This window comes from Tenrec ecaudatus, chromosome 6, assembly GCF_050624435.1.
Source record: "Tenrec ecaudatus isolate mTenEca1 chromosome 6, mTenEca1.hap1, whole genome shotgun sequence".
Lineage (NCBI taxonomy): Eukaryota > Metazoa > Chordata > Mammalia > Afrosoricida > Tenrecidae > Tenrec > Tenrec ecaudatus.
In genome coordinates, this window is record NC_134535.1 from 10,187,019 (window position 1) to 10,207,260 (window position 20,242).

Sequence of the window (20,242 nt, forward strand, 5' to 3'; positions counted from 1 at the left end):
TTGGGTTTGTATGTAAGCCCAAGCAGTCGTGACAGGCTATTCTGTTGGCCGTTTTCTGGTTTGTTTGGTTGTGAATGTGTATATCTGTCACAGCGTTTGCCAGTTCACTTTTTTCACAGGTCACAAATACTGACTGCAGTTCACTGTGCTTTTCCCATCACCCTGCCCTCTCACCACAGACTTGGGACTTCAGACATTGTCTTTTCCTGTCTTCTATAAAGGGAGGTCATGTAAAGTCAAAGTATCGTGAAATAAGCTGAGAACCGATTTAGGTTCTCTTAAGACAGTTAGTTGCTCGCACCAAGGAGCAGACAGGAAGTAGAACCAAAAAAACGGTCCCTGGAGTATTCTAGGCTCTTCGAGGGAGGCTCAGACCTTTCTTGTCTTGGGTCCAGTTTCTTTGTTGTTGTTTTTAAATCATTTCATTAGGGGCTCATAGAACTCATCACAATCCATACATACATCAGTTATGTAAAGCATATTTGTACATTCATTGCCCTCACCATTCTCAAAACATTTGCTCTCCACCTAAGCCCCTGGCATCAGCTCCTCATTTTCCCTTCCCTCCCTGTTCCCCTCTCCCTCATGAGCCCTAGAAAATTTATAAATTATTGTTTTGTCATATCTTGCCCTGTCAGACGTCTCCCTTCACCCATTTTTATGTTGTCCGTCCCCCAGGGGAGAAGTTATATGTAGATCCTTGTGATCAGTTCCCCCTTTCCATTCCTCCCTCCCTCCACCCTCACCACTTGTCCTGAAGGGATCATCCATTGGGTCCAGTTTTAAAGCCACATATCTGTTCCCAAGAGCCTGCTTGGGACTCTAATTCTCCTCCTCCTTCTGTGCCTCTGCTGAGCTTGCTGGGTCCAGTCCTACTTCCAAGGATAAGGCCTTCCTGAGGAAGTTTCCTTTTAACTTGGAATTGACCCCTTTCCCCCAGACAGACCCCATAAGAAAGAAAAGAAAAGACTGCCGGTGCCGAGTTGCTGGTTGTATAGAGGGCTCAAGTGAGATTTCCCCAGATTTCAGTGAAAAAGTAGATTTCTTTTATGTTCTTGCTTTTAAAAAGTGAGATTTCTAGAGAGAAGAACAAAACGGGGCTTTCAAGTGGGGGCTTGTGAAGAGCCAGGCCAGAACTGGGCCTACTGCCCAGGTGGCAGCTCATAAAATGTAATGCTTCCCTTTGTTCGTATCAGAGTTAGAATGGAAAGGGACCAGGTACACAGGAATGAAGAATAAGTCAGTGCAAGACTACAGTGGGGGACTGGATGGAGCAATCGAGCTGTGTTAGATAGGCGTGGGGTGACAACTGGCCTCATGGGCGTCAGAGCCACTGCCACTGAGCCCACTCTGGCTCATAGTGACCCTATTCGGGCGCCTGAGACTGTGAGCCTCCATCGGAGCCAATGGCATGCGGTATGTATGTAGGGAGGGAATTTTGCCATTCCCACAGCGGGTATGACACTAGACAGGAGCAGAGGTCAGCTTCCACAGACTATGAGGAGACGGGTCACATCAGTTGAGTCAAAGCAGTGGCCCCTCTGGAAAGGATGAAAAGCGGGAAGGAAGTATGTAACCAGAAAAGAGATGCCTCCAGAGCTAGGGTAATTGTGTTCACCGTGGCCAGGGCTCTGGAGCCTGACGCCAGCCAGACCCTCAGACAACTAGTCCCTGTGTGTTTTGACACCGAGACCTGTTCTGGCCACAAGAGGGCCACCATTGAGCGAGAAGAACCAGAAAAAGCTAAAATTTTCAAATAAAATGTTAATGCAACAATTCTGAGCTTCAGCCAAGGAACAGCGCCTACCCATCAGCGTATGGGGTTCCTGGGCCGGACCTGTACATCGGCCACAACTCTGCCGGCCCTTTATGCCTCTTCCAGAAAGCAGGGCCTGGTCAGTGCTCAGGGCTTGAGGTCACCTTGAGTGTACTCTAATGTCTTTAATTGTTTTGTTGTTACTGTTTCATTTTGGTTTTTTTTTTACTCCCAAGTCGATTATTTGCAAACTAAACTCCTTTAAACACCCCTCCCCCCACTATCATGATCCCAATTCTACCTTACAAATCTGGCTAGACCAGAGGATGTACATAGGTACAGATAGCAAATGGAAAAACGGGGAATCCAGGACAGATGACTCCTTCAGGACTAGTGGTGAGAGTGGCCTGGAGGGTGGAGAGAATGTGGGGTGGGTAGAAAGGGGGAACTGATTACAAGAATCTACGTATAGCCTCCTCCCTGGGGGATGGACAGTAGAGAAGGCGGCAGGGGGAGATGTCAGACAGTGTAATATATGACAAAATATAAATTTATGAATGATGAAGGGTTCATGAGGTAGGGAGGGGGGGAATGAGCAGCAGATATTAAGGGCTCAAGTAGAAGGCAAATGTTGTGAGACTGATGATGGCAACAAATGTACATATGTTCCTGACACAATGGATGTACGTATGGATTGGGTTAAGAATTGTACGAGCCCCCAATAAAATGATTTAAAATAAACAAAACACCCTCAGATACAGCCATGGGGTGCCACAGTAGAACTGCCTGCCTATAGAGCAGCGGTTCTCAACCTGTGAGTTGCGACCCCTTTGGGGATCAAGCCACCCTTTCACAGAGATCGCCTAAGACCATCAGAAAACACATAAATATTTCACAAGGTATAATTAAATACTGTTTTGTGATTAATCACTGTGCTTTAATTATGCTCACTTTATAACAATGAAAATACATCCTGCATATCCGATATTTACATGACAATTCATAACAGGAGCAACATTAAAGTTCTGAAGTAGCAATGAAAATTTTATGGGTGGGGGTCACCACCACATGAGGAACTATGAAAGAGTTGAGAACCACTGCTATAGAGTGAGGTATTTGGAGACTTGTGACTCACACGGGTGGGTGTGCCTCGAAGGGAGACAGCGATGACTGGAGTCTGCCTACAAGCAGTGTGGGTGGAGAGGCGGGACTAGACTGGAGAGAGTCTTCGATGCCACAGAACTTTGTGTGGCTGGGATAAGAGCGTGTGAGGGAAAGGGTGACATGTGACATGTCAGACACCTTCCAGATCCCTCACATGAGTAGCTACTTGGGTGATGATGTCATTCTTTGAGGAAATAAAATTGGGGGTTGGTAAGAAGCAAGCTTGAGCTGAGGGACAGGGTGAGAGAAGTCAGGGTTGGACATGATGACTTAATGAAAAATTGGAGCCAAAATGATAGTCAGGGCCTGGGGATTACGTCCCTCAAGTAACTGAAGTGTGTGAACAGTGCATAGTCCACCGAAAAGCAGGCCACACTCACCTGCTGTGTTTGCAGCTCCGATTAAAGGGCCGTGTGATCCCTAAACCACACCTGTTTTTGTACTGCCCATGAACTAAGAGTACTTTTCACACTTTTAAGGGGTTAGGGGACCAATGAGGAATGGGATTTCATGGCCAACAGACATGGTATGAACTTCTTTGTATTTCAGTGTTCACAGGGAACATTTCCTGGGAAAACACCTGCATTCATTCATTCATTCATTCATTCATTCATTCATTCGCAAACCATCTACCTGCTTTTGTGCCCTACTAGTGGTTACAATGAAAACCAAATGGCCCCTAAAAACCCAGTGCGTTTACTCTGTACCCGATAGAGAGAGACTGTCTCCTGGGTTAAGACTTGGGAAGTAGTGACTCGGGAAGGGTCTCATGATCTGAGAGGGTGAAGAAAAGCCCTGTTAGAAACTGGTGAGAGGAGGGGAGGGGAGGGGAGGGGAGGGGAAGGAAGGCCCAGCCGGCTGCATTGAAGGGCGAGTAAAGGGTAAGGAAATGGAGGCGGTCCTTGAAGACTGCTGCACAAACATCCGCACTCAGGACGTGTCATTAGACTGTGAGGCCGTTTGTGTTGCATGATAACGGCCTATCCTTCAACCATGAGCCATTTCAAGACCTCTGCAAGCTAACGTGGTGACTTCTCTAGGGCTAGTTTAAGGACTCCCAGTGGTTGGATATTAATTAAGCATTTGAGCTGCTGACTATAAGGTCCACAGGTTGGATCCACTCGGCGGGAGCAAGCTGTGGCTCTCGCTTCTGCCCTGAGTGGCCCTCTTAGAGCAGCCCTGCCCTCTAGTCCTAGAGGGCTGTTGTGAGTCGAAATTGACCCCTGCAGCATGGAGAGTGGAGGGTGGGGTGTGCTTTATGACTACTACTTTTAAAGGGGTGGGAAGTGGTGGTTTTCTTCTGTTTGGACCAGGGAGTGAAACCCACTGCCATTGAGTTGCAGAGCGGCTGCTGGATTTTAATCTCTGACCTAGCTGCTCACAGCAGAGCACTTTAACCATTGTGACACCAGGGCTCCTTACCTCGAGATAGCCATTGGTCCAGTGTGAGGCAGTGTCTCCTGTGTCCATAGTTAAAATCAAAGCGGCCTCTGTTTCCAGAGTTGGGGTTCAGTGCTTTCTTTTTACTTGGCTCCATATGAGATTTTTTTACAGCTTCACACTGATTTAAAATGGTATGGTTAAAGGAGCTAGCATACGTTGTGAAGAAATTATTTAGTTAGAGTCAATACTAGTTTGTGGGAGTCCAGTGAATTTTTAAAATTGGAAACAGTATCATTAAAGTTTTTCCAGAAATACAACTGGATGTTAAAGTGTACAGCAGGAGAATGGTGTGAGAAACGGGATCATTCACGTGCCTCTTTTAAGAGTTATTTTTAAGAGAAATAGACAGCAATTAGGAGGTAGAGTGCCAAGCACTTTTTGCAGTGTCATATGTCCCTGCCTCCTTTTGTTCCAAGTAGTTCATCTTTAGGAAGTTTCCACAATGTCTCCTTCATCTGCCAATCTGTGCCATTCTGGGACGTGCCACGGTCCACACAGATTATGCCAACTTGAGTGTGGACGTGTGGGACCGGGCCTCCTCCCTCACCAACAGCATTGCTCCTTCAGTTAGTGTCTAGACCAGTGGTTCTCAGCCTTCCTACTGCTGCCACCCTTTCATACAGTTCCTCGTGTTGTGGTGACCCCCCAACCATAACATTATTTTCATTGCTACTTCATCACTCTAATTTTGCTACTGTTATGAATCATCATGTAAATACCTGTTATGCAGAATGTATTAGGCGACCCCTGTGAAAGGATCGTTCGGCCTCCAAAGGGTTCGTGACCCACAGGTTGAGAAGCACTGGTCTAGAATGTGGAGCAGCCTGTAAATGCAGAAGATTCCTCCTGGAATGCACAGAGCGGCATAATACAAGAAAAGTAGAATAAGGGTTCATCCAAGCCCTGAAACACTGCCCTACTGACCAACACGTATCCTGCCAGCTTCTCTCTGATTCTGGCCTGGAGTCTCCAGGGACAGAGCACCTCGCCGGAAGAGAGGTGCCCCTGGTTACAAAGACGGCGTTTATCGCCCATCACGGGTGTAAGGGTGGAAAGATATCCCATTGACTTTTACAAGAACCCTGCACTCTGACAAGGAGCACTGGTGGTGCAGGGGCCAAGCATTGGGTTGCTAGCCAACCACGAGCCACCCAGCAGGAGAAAGATGAGGCTGCTGCTTCCAGAAACACTTGGTCTTGGGCCCCTGCAGAGCAGGTCTCCGTCCTGTAGGGCAGCCATGAACCAGAGCCGCAGGTCTCCCTCCTGAAGTCAGTGTCTGGACACCTGTCAAATCAGTGGTCTGGTTTCCAGACCTTTGTAGGCGATCCATTTTGTGTTGCAGGCCTTCTAGTTGCTGTGACTACATTCTCCATTTTTTACATTTTCATTGGCACCTGATCCACATACCATGCAATTCAATAGTTCAATCATATCAAGAAGAATTGTATAATCATTAGCATAATCAATTTTAGAAACACCCCCCCCCCCAACCCGGTTAAATCGCCTTTAAAATCTATGAACTATTTCTATTGGGGGAAATAAGACGGATAGCTGACCTGGTTAGCTTAAAGTGAAGATTCTAAGCCTTTTATATTAAGGACAGTCTCGCGGAAGCATAGCTACTTCCATCCTAAAACCCGTTGGGAAGAATCCCAGCTCCTCATTTGTCTTTATTAGGAAGGAAGAAAAGGAATTGAGACTAGCAGGGGGCTTCAGAAAGTTTGTGGGAAAATTTCATTACTTTTTCATGCCAGTTTTCTCATGAACATCTGGAACACCCCCACCCCGGTATTCCCGGTTCCCTTTCCTCGTAACTGAGGAATCCTCTGGACACGGAACAAGTCACTAAATGATTCGTCTCCACATGCTCTTTTACCAGTTATGGATCTGCTATTGGAAGTCAGCAAAGCGTATTAAGGTAATATTAGACAGTGGCTCGTTGATTTCTTTAGTCCCTCATTTGTGCTGGCGACTTCTTGTGGGACCTTGGGTGGAACCAGGGCCAGCTCCCTTTTGTGACAGCAGTCAGCTGGTATCCACAGTGGTGTCGGTTGACCCTCTGACTTCTGAGGACACGTCTTGCCTGATACAAGGACCAGCTCAGTGAGTGCACTCTCAGCCCACCATCATGTCGGCATGTGAGGCAGCCCTGCCAGTGGCCCTCCCAATCCTCTGGATGGTGACCCTCCATTCATCGGGATCAGCAGGCTCTGTGACTGTCTACTCTGTTATACTCCCGGCCATTAATGGCCAGCTGGGTTTTTATGGAAACAGTAGGATAGGACCGAGTTCTGCTGCAGGCTGCAAGGAGGGAGCTATCGGAGTGTCTGCAAAGTGCAGTGTCTGAGTTGTTGCACCTATTTCTAAACTTCTATTTGCCATTGGAAAAATTTATTTGAAGTAGTAGGGAAAGTACATTATTATTAAATTTCAAATACAGAGTTAGCTTGAAGAAACAAATCTTTGAATTCCGGGCCTGTAGAAACCAACACCACACGAAAGCCTGGCATTATTCTCCAGATCTTAGGTGCGGAGAGGTGCTCAGACCAAAGGTGGAGGTCTGGGTCTTAGATGCACAGGCGGCCTAGGGAGGGAGATTGTCACAGACTGGGGGAAGTCAGAGAGGAGCAGTATTCCAGGGGCCTCACTGGAGGCTGCCTAGCTACCTACTCAAGGGAGTACAGGTGAGTTTCTCAAAAGTGGATCTTTACCAAAACAGGTCAAGGGAAGGAGCCCGGGCATGCCTTTGCCTGGGACCTACAGGTGCACTGACACCTGCTAAGCAGCCCTTCAAGGAATCCAGCTATGGGCTTAGGAGAGTGGATGGTCCTTGCTTCCACATGCCCCTCAGTTGATGTGACTGGACCCCACGTATGCTTGTGGCCATCGCTCCTGACCTCCATCCTACGCCGCCATAAACGAAAGATGCTCTAGAGCATCGAAGAGTTGTCTTCCAGTTGGTCTCCTGCAAGCCTTCTTAAAAACAATTAGGTATAAAAATATGTTTGATCTCAAAGGTCTGTTTCTCAACCTCTCTCTCTTTCAGTGCCCGAAGTGACGAAACCAAGTTTAAGCCAACCAACGGCCGCCAGCCCAATTGGCAGCTCTCCATCGCCACCAGTCAATGGTGGCAACAATGCCAAAAGGGTGGCAGTGCCGAACGGACAACCGCCAAGCGCCGCCCGCTACATGCCTCGGGAGGTGCCGCCGCGATTCCGTTGCCAGCAGGACCACAAAGTGTTACTAAAACGTGGGCAGCCCCCTCCACCGTCCTGCATGCTCCTCGGGGGCGGGGCAGGGCCTCCTCCCTCCACAGCACCTGGAGCAAACCCAAACAACGCACAAGTGACAGGAGCGCTGCTGCAGAGTGAGAGTGGGACTGCACCAGGTAAGGTGTCCCGGTCACCGCGGCTGGCTCCCGGCAGCTTTGGAGCGAGAGCTCGGCCTCCGAGCCAGTCATTTGATTATTTCGCCCTGGCCTTGCCTGGTAAAGCACCCAGCATGTCGAGATTCTTCTGTATCTCACAGAGGGGAGAGGAGCCCAGTGGGAGATGTGCAGAGGCTTTTCTCGCTGAAACTGAGCCTTCCCCTCCTGGAGTGTGTGCTAGTGGCCGGAGCGACGGACAGCGCTGCTTTTGCCTTCACTGTGTAGGGCTCCTTTCCCCCCCTCCAACAGGAAGTACTGCTCTTTTTTTAATCATTATATTGGGGGCTCGTACAGCTCTTATCACAATGCATGCGTCCATCCATTGTGTCCAGCACAGCTGTAAGACGTACTGCCGTGAGCCTCCATGATTCTGGCTCTCAGCTCAGAGGCTCTCAGGGCAGGACTGGAGGTGGGGCTGACGGGGAGGCTGCTTCTGATCTCCCAGGAGGCAAGGAGTAGAGAGAATGGTTTCAGAGATACCAGTAGTAGAATCTTGGGACCATACCAAATAAGAGTCTATTATTAAAAATATATATATATATATATATATATATATATATATATATATATATATATATATATATATATATATATATATATATATACGTTTATTCCCTATAGTCTGCTGGTAGACGTTTTATATCAGTATTTCTTTTGGGACGTCAGCTGTATGGCGGTAAATATAGTATGTAGAAATAAAGGATCTTTAGCTGAGAGGTTCAACTAGATGCCCTGAGAGTTTTTATTAGGTGGATTATAAATCAGCCAAGATTAAGCAAATATCCCAACACACGCCCACCCCCTCTTATTGAACATTTCACTTGATCTCTTAGAACGACTTTGGAGGCCATGTTAAAATTCCGAGCTGGGGCACCACGAGGGGTGGGCAACAACAGTGGATTGGTGGTGGTTACCGAGAGAGGACGCTTTCTTCTAGCCCTGTGTTGGAACACAGAATTGCCTAGAAAACACTTGTCACCCCTCCCCTGTGGAGAGAAGCCTCACGGCGCCGCCAAATCCATGCTGTCACGAGGAGGCTTCCAGGCCAGCCCCATAACGGCCAGGAAAGGGCCCCTGGCCTCCCTTCGTGGCCCCTGCTAACCATGTGCAAGGAAGTGTGTGAGGGGTGGCCACATCAGGCGTTCTTCAGCCAAGTAGAGCTAGACCTCGAGGTAGACACTAGTCCAATATGCGTCGCAGCCTCCTGGTTACATAGCTCAAACCAAGGAAGCCCCTACGTCTTAAGAGTTGGGAATGGTGCTTTCTTTTGTCTGTAATATTTTTTTTCCAGTTTCAGGTTTATTTAAAACAGGATGATTAAAGGAGCTAGCATAGTTGAGAAAAAATTAGGTTTAGTAAAGGCATATCGAAAAAAAGCATAGCCTCTCCCCATCCATGGGGGCGTGTGCTGAGCACTCACTCCGAGCTTTGTTTGCTTAAGTCCCTTCAGGACATGAGCTCAGTTTGGATCCTGCTTGCTCGGTGCTCGCTGCAATGCTTCCCCACACCCCCAATGCCCTGGCTCAGTGGGCAGTCATCAGTCACCATGCTGCACGCTGGCCGCTGTGTGGCGTGAAACGTTAGTGCCCCGTGGTCTTTGCCTGTGCGAGGGAAGGATTCCTGCCCAGAGACAGTGGCTCTAATGCCAGGCAGGGGAAGATGATTTTCAGGTAAAGGGCCCCAGAAGAACCATTTCAGGGAGTGCCAAGGTGAGAAGGCACAGATTTTAGTGACTGTCCAGTCTCATGGGCTGTAGACATCATCATAGAAAGACTGGTTGGTTTCATATTGTGGATCAAATACCAGCCAGGCCAAGAAGATTAACTTTGTTCTCGGGCACTGGAAGACTGTTGAAGGCTTTACACAGCAGTTACATAATCAAAGGTGTGCTTCAGAAAAATGACTCCACCTCTGAGTGTTTAAAATAGATCTGAGCCAGAGAGCCAGTTTAGGGCGGCATTGCCGGAGTCTGGAGATAAAAGAAAGCCCTTTGTCAGTTGGAGGAGCTGTTGTGGAGTTAGACTCGGCGAGGCCAGCGGCCGGCTGGGGCGGGGAGATGATGAGTGCACTGGAGGGTGGGAGGGGGGGGGCGGCGGGTGGATGAGCGTGTCCGTGGTGCTGACGGTCGTCCACGTGTAGCTGTGATTGATGGAGCAATCTCTCTTCCAGATCCAGCCCTCGGAGGTGCTGCTGCTTCAAATTATGCAAATTCCACCTGGGGCCCGGGAGCCTCCTCCAACAACGGCGCCTCCCCCAACCCCATTCACATCTGGGACAAGGTGATTGTAGACGGGTCTGACGTGGAAGGGTGGCCTTATATTGCCAGCAAAGACACTGAGTCTTCTTCCGAAAACACCACCGATAACAACAGTGCCTCGAACCCTGGCTCTGAGAAGAGCCCTCTGCCAGGAAGCACCACTAGTAACAAAGGAAAAGGGAGCCAGTGCCAGTCTGCAAGTTCTGGGAGCGAATGTAATCTTGGGGTCTGGAAGTCCGACCCCAAGGCTAAATCTGTTCAATCTTCCAACTCTTCTACCGAGAGCAACAACGGACTAGGCAGTTGGAGGAATGTGAGTGGTCAGGACAGGCTTGGACCTGGCTCGGGCTTCAGCAACTTTAACCCAAATAGCAACCCGTCTGCCTGGCCAGCGCTGGTCCAAGAAGGTAATTCTAGGAAAGGGGCACTGGAAACGGAGAGCAGTAATTCCGGTGCACAGGTGAGCACAGTAGGAGGTCAGGCATCCAGGGAACAGCAGTCAAAGATGGAAAATGCGGGTGTTAACTTTGTTGTCTCTGGCAGAGAACAGGCTCAAATTCATAACACTGATGGACCAAACAATGGAAACACTAACTCCTTGAACTTAAGTTCGCCAAACCCCATGGAGAGTAAGGGACTGCCCTTCGGAATGGGCTTGGGGAACACCTCCAGGAGCACTGACGCCCCTTCACAAAGCACTGGAGATCGAAAGACTGGGAGTGTTGGGTCTTGGGGTGCAGCTAGGGGGCCTTCTGGAACTGACACAGTCTCTGGACAAAGCAATTCTGGAAACAATGGGAACAATGGAAAGGATCGAGAGGACTCCTGGAAAGGAGCTTCTGTTCAGAAATCAACTGGGTCAAAAAACGACTCTTGGGACAACAATAACAGGTCTACGGGTGGGTCCTGGAACTTTGGCCCCCAGGACTCTAATGACAACAAATGGGGTGAAGGGAACAAAATGGCATCTGGGGTCTCTCAGGGAGAATGGAAACAGCCGACTGGGTCTGACGAGTTGAAAATTGGAGAATGGAGTGGTCCAAACCAACCAAATTCTAGCACTGGAGCATGGGACAATCAAAAGGGCCACCCGCTCCCTGAAAACCAAGGCAATGCCCAGGCTCCCTGCTGGGGAAGATCTTCCAGCTCCACAGGAAGTGAAGTTGGAGGTCAGAGCACTGGAAGCAACCACAAAGCAGGAAGTAGTGACAGTCACAATTCTGGCCGCCGCTCATACAGGCCCGCTCACCCTGACTGTCAGGCTGTCTTACAGACTCTCTTGAGCCGAACTGATTTGGACCCCAGGGTGCTTTCAAACACTGGCTGGGGCCAAACTCAAATTAAGCAGGACACAGTGTGGGACATTGAAGAGGTGCCAAGGTCCGAGGGGAAAGCTGACAAAGGAACTGAGGGGTGGGAGAGCGCTGCCACACAGACCAAGAACTCAGGGGGCTGGGGAGACGCACCCAGCCAAAGCAATCAGATGAAGTCTGGATGGGGGGAGCTCTCAGCCCCCACCGAGTGGAAGGACCCCAAGAACACGGGGGGCTGGAATGACTATAAGAACAACAACTCTTCCAACTGGGGAGCAGGGCGACCAGAGGAGAAGACGTCTTCGTCTTGGAGCGAGAATCCCAGCAAGGATCAGGGGTGGGGAGGAGGCCGCCAGCCCAATCCTGGATGGGCTTCTGGAAAGAACGGCTGGGGGGAAGAAATTGATCAAACGAAAACCAGCAACTGGGAAAGCCCAGCAAGTAAAGCCGGGGCTGGGTGGGGCGAAAGTGGGCAGAACGAAATCGGAACCTGGGGCAACGGCGGGGCTGGGAGCATCTCTTCCAAAGGAGGATGGGAAGATTGCAAACGCTCTCCAGCCTGGAATGAGACAGGCCGGCAACCCAGCTCCTGGAACAAGCAGCACCAACAGCCCCAGCAGTCCCAGCAGGCCCCACCGCCACAGCCAGAGGCTTCTGGGTCCTGGGGAGGCCCGCCCCCACCCCCTCCGGGCAACGGACGGCCTTCCAGTTCCAACTGGAGCAGTGGGCCACAGCCAGCAGCCCCCAAGGACGAGGAGCCCAGTGGTTGGGAAGAGCCATCCCCACAGTCAATTAGTCGGAAAATGGACATCGACGATGGCACTTCAGCCTGGGGAGACCCCAACAGTTACAACTACAAGAATGTGAATCTGTGGGATAAGAATTCCCAGGGGGGCCCAGCACCTCGAGAACCAAACCTGCCGACCCCGATGACCGGGAAATCCGCATCAGGTAAGTCTGGACTGGTTTTGTTTTGGCTGGTTGGTTGTCTCAGAAGTTTGGGTGACACAAAGAAGTCCCAGACCTCAAATGTTTGGGTTGCGCTGCCTTGATTTCCATCTTTCCGACATTGTTGGTGCTTATCCGAGCTTCTCTTTATAGGAAACGGTAGCGACAGCAGTTGGTGAGCGCACAAGCTAATGCTCTCCTTCGCAAGAGGAAAAGATGGCAGCCCAAATGTTAGTCCCCACAAAGGATTTTTGAAATTATACCAGTGTGCAGAGCCACAGGTCCTGTGCCGTAGATGGAAAAAGTAGGAAGGAGTGAAATAAGACCCAAGGTGAACCTGGCTCCGCTTGTGGGCCCTGCCTGTGGACAGTCCTCAGGGATGCCCCAGCAAAGGGAGATACCTGGCACCAGGCAGAGTTCCTGTGAAAATGGATGGAACGATCATGGAATTTCCCCCACCAACTTTTGGAAGGCCCCTTGTGCTGTGTCCCTGTGCACACCCACACGTGCACGTACACACACCACCACTACCACCACCCACGGCACATGCTGCCTTGCCTCTGTAGTGAAAGGTTGGAGGTGTGAGTCTGCCCCAGGCCAATGGGAAGAAAGGTCAGATTATTTGCTTCTGAAAAATCAGCCTTGAGAACCTAGGGCGTCCAGGTTGGCAGGGGTCAAGTCTGCTCACCTAGTCCGTAGGCAACTGGTTCGGCTTCTTCTGGTGGCCATGAACCTGGTGTCTGAGTTGGTTCCGGCACTTTCCAGAGGACTTTTGGTGATTGTGTCTGGAAGTGGAGGACTCTGTGTGAGGGTCCATAGTCGAGTGACAGCTGTCAGGCATCACTGGCGTGTGGGGAGGGGTGTCTGGCCGCTCCCACTGTGCATCTGTCACGGGTGGGCTTCTCCACCCTCTCCATTGGAGTAGCAGGTATCAAACTGCGCCGGATCACCTGCCATTGCTCATTTGTTGAGCATTGTCAACTCGAATGTTTTTATGAAACATGTCATTCAAGAAATGAAGGGGGGGTGGTATTTACCTTCTCAGTCTTTTTTCCCACTTAGCTATAATTAAAATGTCAATACTTTGTCCACTATTAAGCTTTATGTAGGCCTAGTGTTCATAGGAACCCTGGTGGCGATACCAGGTCAGCTTTGGAATACTAACTGCAAGGCTGGCAGTTCAAAACCACCAGTCACCTCAGGCGGTCTGCTCCTGTAAAGATTTACAGCCTTGGATACCCTGCAGAGGGTCACGATGAGTTGTAATTGACTGGTTGGAAGTGTGGTATGGTATGGTGGCCTAGTACTCAGTAAATCTTCTTGTCAATGAGTATTTTTGCCTTCTTTTTAAAAATATTTGAAAAGAGCAAAGAAGGAAATAAAAACTGCCATTACCCCCCTCTGTAGAAGCTAACCTGATTACATTCTTTAGAAAGCATATGCATCCGTCAAAACCTCCCTGCCTGACTTCAGAGCACAGCATAATAAACGAATGTCAACCCCTGGACGTTATCCCAGAGAATCTCTGAACTATTGGTGTTTCGCTCAAAATGCGTTCCTGCTTACAGTGCAACGTGTTGTACGTCTGTCCTAAAATTTTATATAGTAGGGATTGTACGATGCATGCTTTGCTTTACCCTTTTTTCACTATATGTACATACATGTATGTGTGTATATACATACATGAGTATGCCTATCAGCACATGCAGTTGTTGTAATCGCCTCGTTGGTAGTATTCATTTTGTGGGATGGCCGATAATTGATAGAATGAGTCTCCTTTTGATAGGCTTGGACATTGCTTGCAATTGCTTTTCAAAGAGTGAAGGTGTGAGCATTGTTGCTCGTGATTCCATCTACCTTGACTAGTATGTTCATGGGATACGCCCTTGCCAGTGGGATCTCTAGGTCAGCAGTTCTGCGCCTCAGATTTTAGTTTTGTGAGTGACCTGGTGGAGCATCCTCCATGAAGGCAGAGCCAGTTCTGTGAATGTAGAATATCGGAGAGCCGGCTCCCTCCTCCCTCCCACTAGATATGCAGTGCTGCTTGCTTAACAAGTCGTCCTGAGAGAACATTTCTTTATAGTCTGAAGCAAAAGCACACCCCTGCGCCAGGCACGCACTTAAGCTTGGGGTGAGTCAAATGGAAGCAGTCCTGCAAGGGCAAAGTGGCGGATGGAGGCCCAGGACCACAGGCTGGGGGAGACACTGCTCCTTGGCGACATTTGGGGTGAGGGTTGTGTAGTGCTGGAACTGGTGTTTGGTTGCAAGTCAGGAAGGACCCCAAGTGTTAAATCAACAGTTAATAGCAATGGCAGAAAGTGACTCGTGTTAATAAAGGGGCTTCAGGAAATTGGTGGGGAATTGCATGATCTTTCCCTTCCATTTTTCCATGAACATTCGAAGACCCCTCATACAGTTTTGTTGACTTTATTTTCGAGCCGGAGTAGAGGTTTTGATGAGTTCCTTTTTCAGCCCAGGGATTTCAGTTTGCTCTGCCAGACAGCTCTGGGGCCTTTCTGCTCTTTGACTAGTGTGTTACTTGAAATAAGATGGGGACTTTTAACGTGGAACTTGGCTTCACAGCCCGATGACTTCATCCTTGTTCTACCCCACCCCCCAACCCCTTCCCTTCTCTTACATCCGCCCACATAGGAATGCTTTGGGTTTCCTGAACCTGAAAAAGATGGCCCCATTTGTACTTTTTAAACAAAGCATGTCATGCTTATTCATAATTCCTGAAAGATGCTCTCTGCCTGACCCAGCTGGTCCTGTGGTCAGTCACCATTTGTAAAACTTTGTCAGGTGATGCTGTGGACGTCCTTACATGGGGAAGTTTCACTTTAAGAGCCTGTTTCCACGTGCTTATTGCTTTCTCCAAAATGCATCGTCTAGGCTCTGGCCCTGTAGCAGATTTAAGGGATTCTCTTTCGATTAAATGCTGCAGTCATACCGCATGGTTAAAACTTGAGCGAGAATAAAAAATTCCATTGGGAAATTCAGTGGGCAATATTCTTGACTCTTAGTGTCGCCTGCAAGAAGGTGAACTTCTCTCTCTCCTAGACACGCGCACTTAGGCCTAAGTAACTTGACTGCCTTTTTAAAATTACAGATCTCCTCCACTTCACAGAAATGGCTCTATAAAGCTTTTGTCTTCGTCGTGGTTTTCATCATAAAAGCGGCTCTATCATCAAGGGAAATATCATCTGACAGACTTGAAATAGATCCAGAAGGCTGTTTGGAAGACATGAAACAGACCCTTAGCACAAAAGAGGGACCTTAGCTGTACCTTCAAGATTTTTGTGCATTTGTCTCAACCTCAGAGTCACCTTTTTCGTGACCAAAAAAGCGCTTCAGAATCTTCTGTTACAGCCCCTGCCCTTTCCTGGGTAATCAGAATGTGTCAAGTAGATCCTGGACTCCCACACTTGCTTGGCCTACCACCCCTTTGCTGGGGGCATGTTGAGATGGTGGGGGGCTTACTTCCCCTCCCTGGCAATTAAAAACTGATGTGCTATAGCCTACGATCCAGGATGAAGTGTGGGTGTCTGCTTTTGAAAGCTGTCTCCGCCCACGACAGCGCCCTCTAGGGGTGGCATCTCCCACTCTGGGAAACAGTGGGCTAGAGCCCTTACAGCCTGCCCTTTCATGAAGCTAGATTAACCTGCAGTCTTCTCTGGGCCGAAAACGACTCGCCTTTGATATTATGAGTCCTGTGATTCTCTTTTCGACAAGAAAACATTTACCCAAATTTCAGCTCCGTCCCCTCAAAGAAGGGTTACCTGGACATCCTCCTTTTTAAAATGAGGTCTGAAGGATCTGTTTGTGGAGTTTGGATTCTCATCGCGTTCCAGTGGATAGCATCACGCTTATGCTTACGTAATATAACAGTCCTCCAAATGCATCCTCCTCCAAGTAGAGGAAGCATTCCTGATTATTGACGTGATTCCAGCAGCAGAGAGACAGGATCCCAGCCCTGCTCTTTGCTGCCCATCTAGGAAACCCTTCCGCCTGGCCGGAGTAAACCCTGTGGGAAGGTCTTAAATTGACCTGTGCTCTGCAGAGCGTGGGGTGCCACAGTTAGGAGCAATCACCTGCCCTCTGCTTGTGGCACTTCATAGGCGGTGGCACTTGCCATAGTCGCGCCCCCCCTCCCCCCCAGGAGGTAGCAGCAGTCATCCAGGGGATGAGAGCCTGGAAGAGCCACTTTGGGGCTTGAGGAGAGCTTCATACGAAGTTATCTGAATTAAATGGCCCAGTCTCAGGAGACAACTAGTCAATTGGCAAATCTGATTCACAAAGATAATGAATTACAAAGATAATTATCATAAAGATAATAGTCTGGTGAATAGCATTGGGAGATCTTAAAAGCTTGTGAATGTGGCCATCTAAGAAGTAACTTGGTTTCACCCCACCTGGAGCAAAGCAGAACAAAGAAAAATGAGAACTCAGGAAGGCATTAGTCCAAAGGCCCACAGGAACCATGCCTCCTCTGCTCTGAAATCCAAAGAACTAGCTGGCACCCCGCTGCCACGACCACCCACTCAAGAACTCAGTAGAAGGCCCCAGTGAGGATGTAGAACATCTCAGCGTGATGGAACTATTGCATTATATGATATGTGAACATTTTTTTTAAATGTACAGCAAACTTCAAATTACAAACAACAACAGAAAAAGACGACTTAGTCTGAGAGACTAGAGGAAGCCCCCAGCTCTTGCCTCGAGTCAGCCTTTTTGGCTTTAAATTGAAGACACTGCCTTTCATTTCAGTCAGATAGTGGCCAGGGATGTCAAACAAACAAAGAATGAGATGGCCTGACATGGTGGCTGCAACCATGGCTTGAGCCTGGCACCACTTGTAAGGATAACAGATGGGCAGTGTTCGTTCTGTTGTCCACAGTCACTGAGTCGGAACCAACTAGATGGCACCAGGAACAACATCTGTAGGAGACCAGAAGGCCAACGCTGGCCCCACATCAGCAGTGGGAAGACGGGAACCCAGAGGAAGTAGGGAGAGTGCTGGTATGATACAGTGTAGAGTTTGCAACTGACGTGACAAGACAGCCTGTGCCCAAACTACTGATGGGCAAACTAATCTGCCTACAAAAGCTCTCCCTTAAATCACAATTAAGTGTACATATTCTTTCACTTTTAAGTTAACTAGTTACATGGCTTCCCCTTCCATAAACGTCCTCTGATCTGGTGTGAGTGAAGGTGTACAGAGAGCTTCTAGGCAAGTTGGCCTATTGCACCTTCCTTTATTTGATAGAGTGTCGTTCTGCCAAATGTAGCCTTCGGATCCGTGCAGCATTTATGGAGATAAATTAAGGATTTAGTCCAGTCTTCAAATACAAAGGATGTTGCTTAGAAGAGGGGATATTGGTTAGAATCGACTGAATATGAACATCCCACTCCCTTGAACGGTAAAGCCCTCTGCTTGGATTTCTCCCTGCCTCCCCTCTTCTCTTCCTGTCTCCAGTACAGCGCCTCTGCTCACCTGTCTCAAAAGAAGCTATTGTGTACACACTGTCTTTGCCTAGGACCTCCATGTATATAATCCATTTCCAGTACACAGATACAAGATATCTCCAGTTTCTGGGGTGATCCACAGACTTTGCTTCTTTCATGTTGTTGCTGCCACCTTCAAAGTGTCCTCTTCTCATTCCCTTTTTCAGGCTCCGTTCTCCTCCACTTCATGCCACAGGCGACCTGCTCCTCTGTTAGCCTCCTGATCGCAGTGCCCCATGCGTAGAGAGCATGCTGCCCTTCAGGGGAGGGTAAAAGCCAGGGCCATTAGTGGTCTTGTTCATGAAGAGAAATAAGATTTGTTTTAACTGCCGTATGAAATGTCTCATTAGAACTGATAAGTTCTTATCGATTTGGGAATGGTTATCAACTTGGCATAGGGGAAAAAGCATTGAGCGGGAAGTCAGGACATCTCAATTTTGTGGTTAACATTCTCTCTTTGTCATTGAATTTGTGTGGGTTTCAATTTCCTGTTCCCCCAAACATGACTAAGGATGTCTGCCTGCCACGTTGATGAAGTAGATCGAATAACAAACATTCTAAAATGGTGTACCCTCAAAGAATGGTTTTTGTGGTTACTGCTGCCGAGAGCTACTACCAACAATTGATTCCTTCTTTCCTTAAAGATTCCAAATCTATGCAAGACGGCTGGGGGGAGAGTGACGGCCCAGTGACAGGAACTCGCCATCCCAGCTGGGAAGAGGAGGAGGACGGAGGAGTCTGGAACACCGCCGGCCCTCAGGGAAGTGCTCCCTCCCACAGCTCTGCAAGCTGGGCGCAAGGAGGGAAGAAGCAAATTAAGGTAGCCTGCTGTCTTGGTGACTGATCTTACGTTATTCTCCCTTAAAAGACAGAACTGAGGATTTGTTCAGGGAAAGAGTGGGCTAGCCGGTGTCCTCTCAGGGTACGAGTAAAGGGAAAGGATTTCCTTGAAAAAACAAGTGACTCCCCTTTCTTCCTCCATATTATGATAATTCTGTGGAAGCCAGCAAGACATGCTTCATAAACGCTTGGAAGCCACTGACATATACTGCATGGACTTTTGCCATCTGAAAACGAACGAAGTTCTTAGGGTAAAGCTCCATGAATATGTATAAGAGAAACCAAAGTAAGATGATACCGGCTTCTCTGGTGGCAGTCAGCATCATGGGATTTTCTCCCCTCCCAATCCCAGAAATTCCACGACCCAGAACCCTTTTCCCGACACAGTGAAGTACTAGTTAGTGGGCAAGGCGGCTGCAGGCACAAGGTGGTTTGTCTATGCCTGTACCATGGTGTGTTATCAACCGGTCACTCTCTCTGTCTTTAGAAGAACTCGGGTTGGTTTCTAATCTAGATAGAACTCAGGGTCTTTGAACCACCCTGGCCAGAAGCACTGCTGTGTGAATTTTAGCCGTTTGTCCTGTGTTGAACTGGGTGCAGCGATGCCATCCTTCGTTTCAGTGTGAGACCCGCTGCTCCATGGAGCGCTTGCGTTCTAACAGCTACTGTCCCCCCAGGTGCCATCCAAAGGGACTTCAGGGGGTTAAGGCTTAGACTCAGCCTCTACCCCCTCGACCTACAGGGCAGAGGTTGGAACCTTGTTCAGCCAAGGGCCCTTTGGATATATTTTATATATATTTTTTATTTATATATATATATAATTTGCAGGCCATACAAAATTATCCGTTTAAAAAGTAGCCTATGTGAATAAATTAAATAAGTAATCAGCCTATTTGGTCAAACAGTGATTGAACTCCCCCCACTGTGATGGCTGGAACGGCTTCGCTTCGATGAGGCTTTTGGTGTTAGCCGGTGTTCATGATTTTAAGGACGTCCCCCACCCCTGCTCTAGGGTATTCGTTCTTAACCTTCTTCTAAAGCCCCTGGTAGGTGCAAAGGGAGCCCGGTGGTGTAGTGGTTATGCATTGGGCTGTGATCTGCAAGGTCAGCAGCTCGAAGCCATCAGCAGCTCCTGGAGAAGATGGGACTTTCTGCTCTCGTAGAGTTACAGTCTCAGGAACTCTTGGGGCGGTTCCACCCTTCACTGCAGGGCAGCTGTGAGTCGGCACCGACTCAAAGGCCATGAGGTCTGTTGTTTGTTTTTTTAATGTAGGGGGAAACTGAACTCACTCTGTGGCTAACCACACGGTTGGAAGTTCAAGTCCAGAGGCACCTTATAACAAAAAACATGAAACTCTACTTCCAAACCCTTGGTCACTACAAACCCTGTGTCATACAGTTCTACTTGGACATTTATGGGGGGACCAACTGTCAGAATGATGCCCACAGCCATGTGTTGTTTTTGTATTTTTTTTAACTTCACTGTAGAGTTCTGCTGAGAGAAAGATAGGGCTTTCTACTCCTGTACAGCGTTAGAGCATCTCAGAAACTCTCGGGCAGTTCTACCCTGTTCCCTAGGGTTGCTCTGA

The 20,242-nt window shown here is 48.7% G+C and overlaps 1 protein-coding gene across 3 annotated transcripts in view; it reads left to right on the forward strand.

The window, feature by feature from the left end:
* Positions 1 to 20,242, forward strand: part of TNRC6B (trinucleotide repeat containing adaptor 6B) — a 293,374-nt gene that overhangs the window by 223,026 nt on the left and 50,106 nt on the right. For all 3 annotated transcript variants that reach the window (XM_075553605.1, XM_075553606.1, XM_075553607.1), the window contains 3 exons: positions 7,410 to 7,751; positions 9,960 to 12,311; positions 18,458 to 18,633. In XM_075553605.1, the coding sequence (XP_075409720.1) occupies positions 7,410 to 7,751; positions 9,960 to 12,311; positions 18,458 to 18,633 (2,870 nt within the window). The remainder of the gene's footprint in view (positions 1 to 7,409; positions 7,752 to 9,959; positions 12,312 to 18,457; positions 18,634 to 20,242) is intronic.